At 30.2% G+C, this 16,713-nt stretch overlaps 2 protein-coding genes across 3 annotated transcripts; one reads left to right on the plus strand and one right to left on the minus strand.

Annotated features, from left to right (window-relative positions):
• The first annotated feature begins 1,308 nt into the window (after positions 1–1,308).
• Positions 1,309–11,103, plus strand: pds5 (cohesin associated factor B pds5). 2 transcript variants are annotated; one of them, XM_011062437.2, is made up of 17 exons: positions 1,309–1,766; positions 3,428–3,584; positions 3,786–3,980; positions 4,115–4,305; positions 4,389–4,596; positions 4,682–5,188; positions 5,299–5,597; positions 5,706–6,048; positions 6,125–6,229; positions 6,364–6,783; positions 6,880–7,242; positions 7,380–7,611; positions 8,151–8,398; positions 8,479–8,772; positions 8,974–9,009; positions 9,121–9,171; positions 9,241–11,103. In XM_011062437.2, the coding sequence occupies exons 2-17, from the start codon at positions 3,504–3,506 to the stop codon at positions 9,295–9,297; spliced, it is 3,630 nt and encodes a 1,209-aa protein (XP_011060739.1). In that variant the 5' UTR covers positions 1,309–1,766; positions 3,428–3,503; the 3' UTR covers positions 9,298–11,103. The 2 variants fall into 2 exon arrangements, with proteins under 2 accessions (XP_011060739.1, XP_011060740.1); XM_011062438.2 differs by lacking the exon at positions 8,974–9,009 and having other exon boundaries at positions 1,310–1,766.
• Rs1 (Dead-box helicase Rs1) lies at positions 11,100–16,657 on the minus strand. The gene is made up of 13 exons (XM_011062439.2): positions 16,246–16,657; positions 15,427–15,600; positions 15,202–15,292; positions 14,872–15,011; positions 14,434–14,739; positions 14,214–14,341; positions 12,775–12,972; positions 12,567–12,711; positions 12,263–12,444; positions 11,865–12,193; positions 11,494–11,745; positions 11,335–11,416; positions 11,100–11,266 (listed from the first exon to the last, which is right to left on the minus strand). The coding sequence occupies exons 1-13, from the start codon at positions 16,330–16,332 to the stop codon at positions 11,158–11,160; spliced, it is 2,223 nt and encodes a 740-aa protein (XP_011060741.2). The 5' UTR covers positions 16,333–16,657; the 3' UTR covers positions 11,100–11,157.
• Between the last annotated feature and the right edge of the window lie 56 nt (positions 16,658–16,713).

Genomic DNA, 16,713 nt, shown 5'->3' on the forward strand with positions numbered 1-16,713 from the left:
AATTTCACAATGCAAGTATTGTAATTGGCATTGGTGAAACCGGCCTTCTGTATTTTTAATTTATCATTTAATTTATATATATAATCATTAAATTTAAACAAAATCTCACTAAATAATCATACTAAATTAATTTAGATCTGTTCAAGTGGTATGCATTTTTTGCACGCAAAATTCTTGTTTTTTTTTTTCTAACTTCGATAAATATTTATCTCGCTGTAACTTACTTTTTTTAGAAATTTCAAGCAACCCGAACAAATTTTTTAATATTAGTCGCGTTCAGCAAACTCCACTTGGCGCTACAAATGCTTTAAAGTTTTTGATTGACCAATCGGAAGAAAGAACTTTACTTATTGACCAATCAAAAAATACTTTGAAGGATTTATAATGAGTACGGTCTACGCGATGCTACAAATGCTTTAAAGCAATTTTTGATTGGTCAATTTGTAAAATTCTTTTTCTAATTGGTCAACTAAACGCTTCAAAGCATTTGTAGTGAGACTTTTACCATAGTATAAGCAGTGTATAGATGTTCTACGTATTTGCCGTCGAGTGATGCTGACATACTGTATCGACTGTATTGACCATCGTTGACTGCAATATACATAACTTAATTTATTTTTTTTTTTTATTGTTGATCAAATAGAGAATTTGATGCAATAAGAATAATTTAATAATTGTTTAATTCAGCGTGTTAATATTGCAAATGATATATAAAAAATACGAACAATATATCGAATCTGTCGCTCATATGTCAAATTTAACGCTTCTTGCTCTTTTTTGTTGCTGATGAAAATTCAAAAGAGAATCGAAACGTTCAAGATTTTTCAAGATTTCAAATAAAGATAATATCAACATTTCGTATAAATTAATAAATTTATTTGTTAAAATTTTATTGCGCACCTTCGTTCGCGCTGACTCTCATTAAATTAGTTGAATTAACTTTGTCTCACACAAAATCTTATTTTTATGCGCTAGAAATATGAATAATATTATAATACATTTATCGATTTTTAAATAAAGCGCTAAAATATTGCCAGACAAGATGGCCGACCCCCCCTCCGCCGCGCGGATCTTGATCCCCTTGCTAATAAGCTGGCTTTACGCTCCGTCCAGGGGATCGATTCTGTAGTCTTGAAACGAGGTGAAAATTACAAAAGTGAACGAATTTACTAGAATACTAATAATTTCATTGGTCAACATCTAGTAAATTTGCTCTTTTTTAATTTTTTAGTAAATTTTTTTTAGTAAATTTGCACTTTTGTAATTTTCACCTTGTTTGAAGATACAGATTCGACTCCCTGATATTCATACGTTCATGCCTTAACTTTCGAGATAAATCGCGCCGCGCGACATAGCACGTCCACCAATAAGATCGTTGAACGTGTGCACCGGTGATATAGCGCCGCATCGCACCATCGTGGTCGGCAAACTTCAAGCGATCGAATTGCGTTGTCGCGTCCCTCGGCACGCTTAACCGTGTACCAGAACGAAGTTTCACCACTGTTCTTTTCCGCCGACGCTTAGGTCGTGCTGATCATGCCAAGTGTCTACAGAAGATCGCGCGAATCACGTCGCGGGTGGTACGCACGCACTTAAGAACCAGGTGGTCGGTACCACGGTTTGTAAAAGTCCGTGTGAACACTGCGAGCACATCCCTGTGAAAGACGATCCACTGCGCGGCGGCGGCGGCGGCTCGTCGTCGGATATATTTGCTTTGTTGATATTTTAAGTGTCACAGGCCCTGCGGTGCCTATGCATATCTCCAGGTAATATTTGATCGTGTCTCATTCCCCTTTCCCGCCACGGCGTTCTCGGTTCCGCCAGTACTTCGTCAGTTCCCGTTTTCGCGAAAAACTTGTTTACGTTGTGGCTTGTATACGTGCACGGCGAACGCACATAACCTCTAAACCGACGGGCGCCAACGGTTGTTCATTTCTCCAATGATTACTATACTCGTTAATTTGTCGATACATTGTCGAGTAATTTGTTATTTTATCTCGCTTATGTTTTATTCGTTCATTTGTGAACCAAGTCTTGAACTTCCGTCCTGGTGTTCTCTCCAAATACATTACTAAATGTACTAATGAATAAAAAAACTTGTGCAGTTTTCACGAATTATTCTAATCTAATATTTATATCAAGTCCTAGACACAAGGTAATAGCGACAAGAACAGCATAGAACAGGAATAGTATAGAAATAAGCGATATATAATCATCGCCTCCCATCGCACAATGCTGCAAAAAAATAAAAAGGTCAATCATGTATAGTCTGCAGTATATTTTTTGATCTGCTTTTCAAGATTATAGGATATATAAACAAAATAGAAATTCTTAACACTGATTAGTATAAGGCGATAGACACAGACTTTTAACCTGTTGGAAATTTATCGCTCTGTATTTTTATGTGCATTGATATATGTATTCCAAATGTTGAATTCCTCTGTTTCTGTTGCTAGCGTTATTTGTTTGCTATCACTAATGTTATTTGTTTCCTATCACTGTTGCCTAGCATTTTGTTTAGGGCTTCATAGTTGTTTTTCATTTAGCAAAAGATAATCCTCTTTTTTTTTCATTTACTATAAAATTCAGATAATTCTTATCAACTCAGATACTTCTAATTTGTTATAACACAGTTGAATACATGATCCTTTTTATTCTAATACGTGAGATTTAACTAAATTTTTACCTACGATCTACACAAGCTTGAGACCATGTATTTTACTGAGTTAACTAATATTAAAAGTGAGATATATAAACTTGTGTTACGTGATAATTAAGTAAGCGAGTAGTGATGTCATTACCTGAGTACAAAATATATAACTTTAAATTTGATATCATTTAGGAGAATGGAAAATGATTGTTATTGTGTTGTTGCTTTTGTCTTAAAATATATCAAGATATGAATTATGTTTTTCCAAAATCAAGAATATTAGCAATATTCATTAACTTTATACCACATTTAATTTTTTAAATAAATTATATAAGCTATAAATATATTGTATAAATTTTTCTAAATTAATTTATAATTAATAAAAAGTGTGTAATTCAAGATATCTTACAATGGGTATATTTCGAGTTAGCATGAAGCGCATGATGTATCGTTTTACCCTTCTTTATTATTTAGTGAATAAATACATACAATAGGATAAATGACATACATCATGTGCTTTATACAAAATTCAGAACGCACCCAATAATATATCTTATAATTTCATGGAAATCTATGTAAATTAAAAGCTTATTTCATTTTTTAATGTTATCCATTGTTGTATTTTCTGAAAGCAAGATTAAACCTAGTATATATATAAGATAAATCTTGTGAAAAAAATAATTGGTGAAAATATCAATTATCTTCTGTATTATGTATCTTTTTGAACTGAATTATATCTTATAGAGTTTTATATAGATAAATGTTATTGCATTACAGAATTTGGACCGTATTCTAGAATACATTAAAGATAAAGATACTTGATTACACTTGATTGATTTACTAAATAGCCACTATGGCTGAAATAATATATCCACAAGGGTGCAGATCAGTCACTGAAGATTTAGGTCCAGATGAATTAATCAGGAGACTTAAGGTACAATTAGATAACATGTTTTTTGTGATAAATAATGCATTATACACAAAATATAATAGTTAAGGTTGTCAATTTAATGTTCGCAATGCTCTTGAAATCATTTCATTCTTGTTAAACAAAGACAAATGTTGAAGGAAAAATTATTTTTACAAATATTGCGAACCCAAATGGAACGTATTCTAAAATATAACAAATGTATAGACACTAGCACACACGTTGCAAGCTATGGGACAAGATGAAGGAATGTACCAGCAATACATACCACTGGCATTACATTTGGCAGAAGAGCATTTCCTGATGCATCAGAGCAAAGATGTACAACTACTAATTGCTTGCTGCATTGCAGATGTCTTAAGAGTTTATGCGCCAGAGGCTCCTTATAAAGATGCTGATCAGGTAAATATTTGAGTTATAATTGTAACAATTTATCAAACACTATTAATAGTCTTTATTAATATAGATTAACTTAATTAAAGATCATCAATTAAATCAGGCAGTTTTTAATTACTAATTCTAATATAACTTTTTAGGTCAAAACAATATTTCTATTTCTTATTAAACAACTGGCAGGGTTAAAAGATCCTAAAGATCCTGCTTTTAAACGGTATTTCTATCTACTTGAGAATTTAGCTTATGTCAAGTCATTTAATATGTGTTTTGAGCTTGAAGATTGCCAAGAGATTTTTTGCGCATTATTTTCTCTTATGTTCAGAATCGTGAAGTAAGTATATTTCAAGGTGAAAAAAAAAGATTGTTAAAATTTGCAATATGATGCAATATGCGATTAATATAATTTATTTTTAGTGATGAACATTCTGGTAAAGTTAAAAGCTTCATGCTGGACGTTTTATGTCCACTTATTACCGAATCGGACATTGTCAGTAATGAACTTCTGGATATTATACTCATGAACATTGTAGAACCAAACAAATCACAGAAAAAGAACGCATATTTGCTTGCTAAAGAGCTAATAATCAAATGTAGCGATACATTAGAACCATACATTCAAGCGGTAAGTAATGAATATTAATTTCTTTTTGTCAAAAAATAAATACCGATTTTCACTTTATATAACATGCTAAAACTATGTTTTATAGTTTTTCAATCATGTCTTAATATTGGGAAAAGAGGAGAAGAGTTTGCAAATTTGCAAAAAAGTATACGATCTAATTTATGAATTGAATCACATTTGTCCGAGTGTCTTGCTCTCCGTCCTCCCGCAACTAGAATGTAAATTAAAATCCTCCTCTGAGAATGAAAGATTAGGTGCTGTGGCATTACTAGCAAGAATGTTCTCTGAAAAGGGCTCGCAATTAGCCGTACAGCATACGCAGTTATGGAGGGCATTTTTGGGACGATTTAACGATATTAGTGTGGCCATTCGTATTAAGTGTGTGCAGTATTCGATGCATTTTTTGCTAAATCATCCTGAATTGAGAAAGGATATCACAGATACTTTGAAACTGAGGCAACACGATGCTGATGAAAGTGTCCGTTATGAAGTCATTATGGCTATCGTGACGACTGCTAGACGAGATTTCGAAGTTGTGTCGGACAATGAGGATCTACTCGAATTTGTCAAAGAAAGGACTTTGGACAAAAAGGTAGAATATTAAAGTTAAAACAAAGTTATTTAAGTTTGAATTTAATGATAGATTTTATAGATTTAATTTATAGATTTACGGTTTGAATTCTCTAATAATTATCTTTCTAGTTTAAAATACGGAAAGAGGCAATGTCTGGCTTAGCTATGATATACAAAAAACATCTGAACGATGCTGACGTACCACAGGCCACAAAAAAGGCGGTTATTTGGATAAAAGATAAAATATTACATGGTTATTACATGGCTGGCATGGAAGATAGATTGTTGGTAGAAAGATTGCTAAATACGTGCTTAGTACCTTATCAGTTGCAAGCTGAAGAGAGAATGAAAAAATTGTACCATCTCTTAGGTACAATTGACGATCACGCTTCTAAAGCTTTCGTGGAACTTCAGAAACATCAACTTGCGTATGTTATACATTAATTATATGTTTCAATTTATTTTATTTATTTTCAAGTTATTGCACAAAGATGTCTTCGTTCTAATACAAATTAATTTTTTTTATATATATTCAGGGTGCGAAGGGCAGTAGTTGAATGGATAGAGGTTGCAAAGAAAACAGACGCTAAAACTGAACTAATAGCAAAAGTTCATCAGATATCACGTTTTCTACCAGATCCTATGAAAGTACAGGAATTTCTTCAAAAGTTTAGCACTCATATGAAGAGAGATACCAGATTATTACAGGAAATGGAAACGATTGTGCAACCAAATGTTTCCTGTAAGGAATGCGCTGAAACCATAACTAAGGTTCTCAAAAAATTAGGGCAACCCGTTATGACTAATCTATACTATAATACAATTAAGATGCTGCTCGAAAGAGTAAGCTCTGTCATGATTGATGAAGAAGCAATTCGGGTAAGTCATTTTTTAGGATATATATATTTTTTTTATTTATGAAGAAATGTTTAATAATTATATGTGTACAAATTAGGTTTTGATCGGATACGTCTTAGACTGTTTGAAAGGAGGTAATGTGATAGAAGAAGTTGGTCTTAATCCAAATAATGCCGGGGAAAAAGGATTAAGATTACTAGTGGTAAATCAATAATTCGATATTCTAAAAATAATTGAATATATACATTAATATAAATTTTTCATATATTAAGAGATTAAAATTTTGTAACTAAAAGCACAAGTATGTTATCTGTATATACATCCGAAATATTTCAGATGCTTTCATTTGTATTCGGCCCGCATTTCCTGCATAATGATATCTTGATGCAACTTGTCAATTTGCTTGAATTGGAGGATGAGATGGTAGCACCTTTAGTTCTCTCTATCTTTACGTTTCTGGGAAAATATAAACCTCTATGTGATGTAGCGCCAGAAATTATGAATCTTATGGTACCGATCTGCAAGAATTTCGCCGAGACGGGAACACCGAAACAGGCAAAGCAAGCTGTGAGATGTCTGTTCGTCAACATGACCAATATTCATGATACTATTTTCCCCGAGATCATCGAGAGAATTAAGAACACGCTGACGCCGACGTCGGAGTATTATCGAACGTCTATAGTCACATTAGGTCACATAGCATATAATTTGCCAGACAAATATCAAGTACAAATAAAAAATATGGTGTCCAGAAAAGTAAGTACAATAAAGTTATAATGTTAACATTAAATTACAATGAACTTTCTAGTATCTAATGCTTTGTTTTACACAATATGATCTTTACTCGTGCAGATAGTTAAAGAATTACTAGTGAAGGAAAGCAGTGAGCAAAGCTCCGAAATTATTGACGGAGATTGGTGCAGAGAGGATCAATTACCCGAAGAGACACGATGCAGATTGGAAGGTTTGAAGTGTATGGCGCGTTGGTTATTAGGATTGAAGACTGACGTATTGTCAGCGCAAAAGACGTTCAGAATGTTGAATGCTTTCATGGTGAACAAAGGTGATTTGTTGTCTCAGGGACGCTTGAGTAAAGCTGAAATGAGTTGGCTAAGATTGCAAGCTGGTTGCTCAATGTTGAAAATATGCGAACAAAAGGGTGTTGGTGATCAATTCACTGCAGAACAGTTTTATAATCTTTCGCAACTTATGGTGGTATGTTCAATATAAATCTGTTTATATTGAAAATCTTTTCATTTTTATGTGATATGTAATATGATGAATGATTATGATTCGATATTGAAAAATAAATATTAATTAAAATTAATTCAATATATTGACTTAATATTCAGGATGAAGTTCCTCAAGTTAGAGAAGCTTTTGGTAGTAAATTGCACAAAGGTTTAGGAAGAGGAATTCCGAACAAATGCTTACCATTGGATTTCATGGGATATTACGCTCTGGCTGGTAAGGAACAAGACAAGAGGTTAAAGTGTGTATTGAAAACATATATGCAGACAGACATAAATAAAAGGAGGGATTACGTGAAGACTCTTTCATTGGGTACTGTCGAGCGGGCTATGGGTAAGAAATTAAATAGTAAGACATAGACTTTAAGATAGATTTGACTTACAAAGAACACCAATATGTATACGCCAAAATTTTTATGAAAATTTTTATTATTAAAAGTACTTGCAAAATGAGAGATAAATAACAATATTTATTCCATCGGCAATCGTGAATGTTAGAAAAAGTTGGAATGTTGGAAAACTGACAAAAATTGAAAAAATGAAAAAATTACACTATTTAATATCAATGCATTTTGCAAGACGAGTGAAATAATCATTTCTGATGTATTTTTACCTACTGCTGAACACGGATCCATTAACAGTGTAATTTTTTCATATTTTTCGACTTTTATTAGTTTTCTATAAACATTCTAATTTTTCCTATTATTAAATATTGATGATTGCCGATGAAATAAATATCATTTTGCAAATACTTTTAATAATGAAAGTTTCACCAAAATCGACATGTACATATTGAATTGTATTTCTTGATAGTTTCGCGTGTTTTATGTAATCATAATTTGTAATGATTTTTTATATTTTATAATTTCTTAGATCAACTGCCCCACATTTTGCCGGATTATATGTTAGTTTTCGCGGTACCTATTCTTGCACATGACCCCGAATTTACGAGTCATGTGATGGTGAGCCAGTTGAAAGTTATTCAACAATGTCTTTGGTTCATCTTGGAACCTCTTATCACAAAGAATGAATATTATTGCTATGGATTTTATAGAAATCTTGTGGAACGTATGAAGAGCCACAAAGATGCATTGAAGCCTGAGGACAACGAAATGAATTACGTAATTATTATAAATCAAATTTAGCTTTGTCTAAGTAAGTTATTTATGATTAAATCAATTTTTATTTTTGTCACGTACAGAAATTGTGGGCTGTTTGTGACTTGGCAATGAACGTAATATACACCAAGACTACTAATTTCGATATGAAGGAGTTTCCGAGCGAAACGCGAATTCCTACGATGTATTTTAAACGAACAGATGAAACATTAAATAATCATAAGAATTACTTACCTGCGGAATTACAAGTGAACATGACAAATCCAAAAGGAAAGGGATCATTCCACAATACACACACGGTTAATGAGAGACCACAGCGCAAGGCTAAATCCAAACAGAAGGAAATAGGCATCGGACCTAATGAAACGGATGCAAGGGTAAGATGATTTTTTTTAAACAAGTTCTTTTTGGATATCTTTAGCTCGCTTAATTTAAACTTTTTATTCAATATATATGTAAATAATGATAAACATTTCTATTAATTATATTACGGTAATATTAACTAAATAATAATTGCGATAATGAAACGTGATATAAATTTATTTAATTTTTTGCGTGTGTATAATTATGATTTCAAGCTGCAAGTTGGCGAAATGGAATGTATTGATGCACAGGTAATTTGAACGTGATATTAGAATAATATGTGCTTTTGCTAAAAATCATCTTTCTTAGAAATATTGATAAGATATGTTTGATAAGATGTATTGAGGTAATTTTATTTGCAGCCTGCGGAAGCATCAGAGACCAGAATTCAACTGCCTGGTTTAGAAGAAGAGGTAAAATTTTCTTTGATTGTGATAAATGTTTTAATGCAAAATGTCTAAATTTATTTTTTTTTATTTTAGATCGAAGAACCACCAGCGAAGAGGGCATTAAGGGAATCGGATAAAGTAAATAAATAATTCTCAGTGATCGGATTATACCCGGGGAATATTGGGATGGGGAAAGACTTAAAGAGCATGGAAAAATAAAGAATCTAAAAGATACTTTACAAATTAGAAAACTGAATATTTTGGTTATGTATAACAATTAATAAACCTAAGTCGTTCGTGTATTCTAGAATGTAAGATGTTAAGATTATGACAGTAATGTCAGGCTTATAATGCAAAGAGTTCTCTGAACTCGCAACTGAGCAGGAAAGAAAAAAGAAATAGAACGAAAAGTTTATTAATTCTTCGCAAATATATATGTATGGATCCTTAAATATGTTTGTTTCGTTGATAACAAATTAAATATTACATATTCGTATTTTTCATTTATTACTTTTATGGTTCGTTTTCACAATATGGGGTTACCTAAAGATTAAAGCTTATCAAGAGATTTAAGTATTAATAAAATCTATTCATGAATTTCTTTGTAACCTTATCTTTAGGTAACATGTTATGAAAATGGGACTATGAATGATAGAATGCATTAATTAATTTATGATATAACAAAAAATTTTTTCCAAATGGCCCATATAAAGCCAGAATGAATTTTTTGTAAATTTTATAACAAATTTTTCCGAGAGCAGAATCCTTACTCGGTATGTGACCATTATTTATCTTTGATATGTTTTAAATTATTTATATTTTTATTTCGCGAATGTCTAATGAATAATTATAATTATTTTGCTGAAAGATAGCATTGATTTAAACAAACAAGTATACATATATAAAACAATATTGTCAACATACTTTATTAAAAAAATAAATAAAAAAACTTTCTTTGAGAGATATATCAATTAAATCGTCACTTTAAAAATAACAAAGGAAAATACTATAGTTTTGTTGCATAAACATATTAGATAAGAATTTGTGTGTCTATTGGCTTTGTGATCCAAAGTTGTTGGTTTTTAAGAATACAACTATCGCCACACTTTAGTCGCGATTACTATGATACACATTAAGTGTGATCTATATGTAACAATAAAGAAAAAAAGAATATTGCGAGAATTTGCGAAAACCTTCAACTTTTGTATTTATAAATAAACATAAAATTAAAATTACACCGATTGCAAAAAGATTATTGCGTAATACCTTAATTTATATCAATATATATGCAATTCTTACAACTTAATGTGTGTGAAGAGAAGAAAAACACGTTTCAATTTTATTTATTAAATATTTGAAACATAGAAAAGAGATTTTCCGTATGAATTTTTGAATGAAGTTTTGAGCAAAGTGGGCCTAGGTTTTAAAGATTTAAGTTTTCAACATTATAATTATTAAACTTAAACATTCAACTATCGTAAATTTAAACATGAATGAAAAAAATGCGTATGAATTCGTGAATGGTGATGGATGATTGTTGAAATCGTATAAATATTATAGAATTAACATATATCTATTATCTTTTCACAGAAATTACAGTACAATGCATCTTCATCTTCTAATATTGCATAATTCAAATCTATGAAAATATTATTCTTATTAATTTCTTTTTTTTTTATGCATAGTACCAAGTTTCTTATTGGATACGTTTATATTATCCATCAGCAAGTATCACTAAGTCTGTATTGATTGGCATACAATGCAAATATTTTTCTAATTATACGATTATTTTTTTGCATAGTACTGCAATTTTTTTCAAATAGGTCATAGATTACGAAAACTATACATAAAAATATACAATCTGATTAAACAACCAATTAATCAGTGCTATTCATCTGTCGATCTGTGAGACATATGGCGTATTGTAATGGTTCTATAATAAAACAAATCAGTAAACGTTATGTGTACATTTAATCATACAATTATGCGTGTCGCACGTGTATTACAAAATTAGCGTTTTTTAAATTTCTTTTGATTTTTTCCTTTCGTTGCAAATTTACTTTTCTGTTGTGATTTAAATGTATTCTGTTTTTTCTTAACTTCTTTTTTCTTATTTGCCCTGAAACAAAAGAAATTATATATTTTATATATTATAAATTTTAATATAAAAAATAATTTAAAACATACTCATATCGCATTCTTTTAACACCCTTTTTGCTCGTATCTGTTAAATCAGCAGCGAATGATGATTTTGGTCGTTTCAATGGTCCTAGAATAACAGAATTTATTGAATCGACAGTTTCTTTTATATATGGTAAATACTGAATTATAAACATGAAGTTATACTTTTTTTAGCAAAATCACGATTCATCACGTTTTCATCCGTAATCGTTCTAATCTTCTTCTGTCTATTACTTTTTTTGGCTAATCGCGCTTGATAAGCGGCTATTTTTTCTAATTCTTTCTTAGCTCTATCCTCGGCTGTATCCTTTTGAGGTTCATTTTGTGCTTTCTTCTTTTTTTCTTGTACTATATTAAAAGGCTCTTTTTCATGCTTTTTGTTCTTGCCAACTTGTTTCTTAGTTAATCGAAGATTGTCTAAAAGTATAAAAATTTGAGTAGTTAACGATGACATGTTTTATTGTTGTTCTTTATCTTTTTTATTAGGATGTAAAATATTATATTAAAGATTTGATGAGTATGTGTTAATGAATTACCTTTCTCTTTCTTTCTTTCTTTTTTGGATTGGAACCAACTTCTTTGTTCCTTACCATCTTCAACTTTAAGTATCTTCTCAATACGATTAGCTTCATTCTCTACTTTAGCTAATTCTTTTTCACTCTTTTCCTCTTGTAAAATTTTTTGCACATCTGATTCTAAAGATTCCAATTTCTTATTATATTTCTCTATTATGTCAGGCGCTATTATCCTGTTCTTGACTGGATTTTTTGCTTGTTTGATAATTTTTTTTACCAAAGTACGTTCCTGTTCTCCTGCTAGCGATACAGAAACACCTCCACGCCCTGCTCTTGCAGTTCTCCCTACTCTAATAATTATAAGCATAATTTTCGTTATTAAACTATACATAAACAATTAAAAAAATTTCATTTCATACCTGTGTATATAATGTTGAAGAGTAGCAGGCATCACGAAATTAATCACAGTCTTTACACCACTTATATCTAAACCTCTTGCAGCAACATCAGTCGCTAACAAGATGTCAATTTCCTCGTCTTTAAATTTTCGAAGATTTTCCAAACGTTGCGGTTGTGTGAGATTACCATGAAGTTCTCCAACCTTGTTAAATATAACAAAAAGAAATATAAATTAGTATCATACTCTATTATATATTAGTATTTTGTTTTTATTATATATATATTGTATATTTCATTATATTCTAATTATAATAATTTACTTACTTTTACACCTAATAATCCTAATAAAATATGCAATCTATGAGCTTGTTTTTTCGTTTGCAAAAAAACCATGGTATGATCATGGAAAGTTCGACAAACTAGTGCTGCTAGGATTGCTTCGCGATCTCCCTCTCTTTCCTTACGTATACTAAAATAATATTTGTTCAATAAATAATAATGTATAAGAAATAACTATAAACAATTTACTTACCGAATAAATTCTTGACGTAGATTGAAAGCTACATCTTGATTGCTATCCACAAATATTTTAATAGGTTTGTCAAGAGATACTGCAGCTAAATCTTCGACTTCTTCAGTCATGGTAGCAGAAAAGAGGATAGTCTGTCTGGTTCTTGAGCATTGCTTTACGATATATTTCATTTGTTCAGCAAAATATTCATCTAACATTCTTAAATAAAAAATTCATTGTTCATATATAATATATATTTAATATATCATTTAATATCGTATATAATCAATTAATATCCTCATATTGTAGCAAGGTTGGATAACTTTTTGTTAAATTAAAGTTAATAGCCTTGAAAATTTAACTTATTTGTTAATTAAGATACAAGTTAATCCATAATAAATTACTGAATTAAAAGTTAAGTTAATAAAAAAAATAATTAAAATTAAAAAAGTTAAATGTGTTTAATTTTATCATTTTAGAGTTTGTCTTACAAATAATTAAAATAACAAATATACACTTTATTTAGAAACATACATTAGGAATTAGAAATTAAAATTTTAGAAATGTTCAGTTTCAATAAATACTATAAATAAATAGTAAATTATGTATTGTATCTTCTATGCCAATACATTTGTACTTTACATATCCATTGTGCATTATGTTTAATGTTTATTGAAGAAACTGATTCTAAAATTTTAATTTGTATTCCTAATATTTCTCCATTGCGTGTGCAGGATTTATATTAAAGTTTGCTTTTCAGTAATAGTTACATTTTTATACTTCTCCACTATTCTGCGATCCCTGTATAGACTAATCGCTGAGACTAATCGTTCTGGCATACCAAACGCAATTCATGAATTCATGTCGAGTGGAGCATAATGAAAGATCTGCTTTTTTTCGTGCTCATCGCTACGGAAAGCAGAACTCTCATTTGTAACCGCTTACTGCTCACTGCTGTGAATCACCTTTGGTGTGCCAAAGTCTTAAGGCGCAAGCCTGTCGTATACCATCGACTCGATTCTTAAAAATGTACGAATTTGTTTGCATTCAAAAAGCCATTTTAAACTTTCTGATTAATAGAATTCTTTAGTTTAGAAATATACGATCAATCTACGATCACACTACATGAAATATGGCCATACGCCATTTCATATGCGAACAAATTCGCACGAATTTAAGAATTAAGCCCCATATAATGTAAAATTACTAGGCAAGTGTAGCGTCTTGCGACGCATTTATTTATAGCATAGCTGAATTAAAAGTTAATGATAAAAGGTAATTAAATTAAGTTAGAAGTTAAGAGTCTAAAATGTAACTAATTTAAGTTAAAATTATTTAACTTTTTAACTTAACTTTTATTTTTTTTTAGACGGCCATTACTTCTATTTCTTATTGTTGAATTTTATTTTTTTTAACTAGACATTACCCAACTCTGTATCATAGAAATATTTATACATTACCTATCAGCTTCATCTAGAATTAATACTTCTATACTATCCAAGGAAAAGGTAGGTGCATTTCTTAAGTGATCAATTAATCGTCCAGGTGTTGCTATTACAATATCTGGATTTTTTCTCAGTACGCCTTCCTGCATTCATATGAAAAAAATTTGAAGAATACCTAATTTTGGATTTGTTTAATAATTTACATAAAAGAAGTTTATTAAAGACACAATATTACCTGTATTTTCACATCCAATCCACCAACAGATAAACCAATCTCTATCGTTGTAAACTGAGCTAATTGTTTTGCCACTTGATAAACTTGCACTCCCAGTTCTCTAGTAGGCACAAGTACGAGAACACGCGAAATAGAGGGACCGTCCAATGGTCTATACAATAATCTTTCCAAAATGGGAAGCATATAAGCCGCAGTCTTCCCTGTACCTGTTGCCGCACAACCACAAATATCACGACCCATTAAAGCTGCAGGAATAGTAGCAGCTTGTATGGGAGTTGGTTGTACAAAATTCATCGTTGTTATAGCCTAGAAATTTGTAAAGTCAATCAGTAATTATATACTATTGCAGTTTCGATAGATTAATCATTTTATTACATATTAATGATATTTTGCCAACAGAAGGTTACTACTTTATTAAGTAATTACAATATTGTATACCTTCAGTAAAGGTCTCGACAAGTTCATTTGATAAAATGTAGTATATGTTTGAGAATCTGTATATTCCTCAAAATCGACAACTTCATCCTTTTCTTTCATATTTTTTATTTTGCTTTTCTTTTCCTTAGTTTTAAAGATATCTACAATTAATCAATAAGAAAGATAAATATTTATATATTACTTCTAAGGCATAATATAAATATAAATAAAGTATAAATATAATGTAATCAATTTGTAATATTCCTTGTAATATGTACATGCAAATATAAAATCACAATTTCTATTTATTTGTTTTGGTTATATAATATAAATAAAATTAATTACATCTACCTTTTTTAAGCTCATCTTCAGATAGAGAAATTACATCATCATCCTGATCTATTCCTGGTTCAATTTTAATAGGGTCATCTTCAGTTCCAGTCTAGCAATTATATATAATAGTAAATTTTTATTGATAACTTTATCATAATTTTAATAATAAAAATTTTATTTAAAAAAGTACAATTTATTATAACACCTATAATTTACAAATAATAGAGACAATGTGATACATACCTGCCCATATTCCTTTCTGACTTTTTTTATTTTATCATCTAATTTTGTGTTTGGTTTGCGTTTAATATACTTATTCAGGTCATTCCAAGGATCCAGACTGTGTTCAGCTGAAGTAAATTGGAAACCCTTGTCAAAATCTTTGTTCTCTTTTTTCTTCTGCTTCCGTGGTTGAAACTAATAAATAGTTTAGGAGAAAATGTATAATGAATTCGCTCATTTGTATTACATTAGATTGCATACTAAAAGCTACTATACACAAAATTATCAAAGATAAATGTAAAAGCATATAAATGTTTTAAATAATTAAATACCTAAGAATGATACTGTCACTTATTTAACAGAATATTATTTTATTATCAAAGTTGATTATTTTATGTCACTATATTTACATATTTTATATACAAAGTAATCTTTAATCCAGCATAGTAAGAGTAACCGAATTCATTAATATCCGAGATATACCTATTCACAAACAATAAATTCAGTCACTAGCACTATACTGTAGTAGAGTATACATTAAGTGCTGCTTTATATAAAATAAAATGTAGTGGCGTAATATAACTTTGACAAATGCAATAATACATATATCATCATTGGATATCATTATTGCATATTTAATTGTATAAAATATTTATATTTATGCTGTTACATTTAACTTTACTAATTTATATTATAAAACAGCTTTTAGTATGCACTAATTTAATATAATGTAAGTAATTGAATTCGTTAACACAGAAAAATATGAGAAAAAAGATTTTATGGAATAAAATGTTTTTAAAATAAATCGCTTGTTATTTCGATACAAGCTTTTCTGCTTACGTCGTCTTCCTCATCTGAATTCTCGGAATAATCTGGCACCTCCTGATCATCCTCAATCGTTTTTATCAAATCGCAATTGCTCGTCATTTCTTACTCCTTACATTAAAATACCGACGAAAAAAACAGCAGCGTTTGTTTTGAAGTGCTTTGTAGAATTACAGTGCTTTGGACTTTTTGGCGGTTAATAAAGGTTAACTACTACACGTGGACATCATGGATGCGTATTAGACGCACATATGTTCATTGCTCAATTACTGATTGTAAGTACATAGGCGTCATCGTGAAAAAAAAATTTTTTCAATAATCTTCGACTCCATACGCCATTGTTTTGTGCGTAATAACTTAACAAGCACATGAAATATGAGAATAATTGCCAGGATAATTTGCAGAAAATAAAAAAATAAAGTAATATATAAAAGTCATTCATTTTCATTCATATTCGTTTGAAAAACAGAGAAAGATGAAGAA

Source organism: Acromyrmex echinatior, chromosome 11 (genome assembly GCF_024713525.1).
Source record: "Acromyrmex echinatior isolate Ae372 chromosome 11, ASM2471352v2, whole genome shotgun sequence".
In the NCBI taxonomy this organism is placed as follows: domain Eukaryota; kingdom Metazoa; phylum Arthropoda; class Insecta; order Hymenoptera; family Formicidae; genus Acromyrmex; species Acromyrmex echinatior.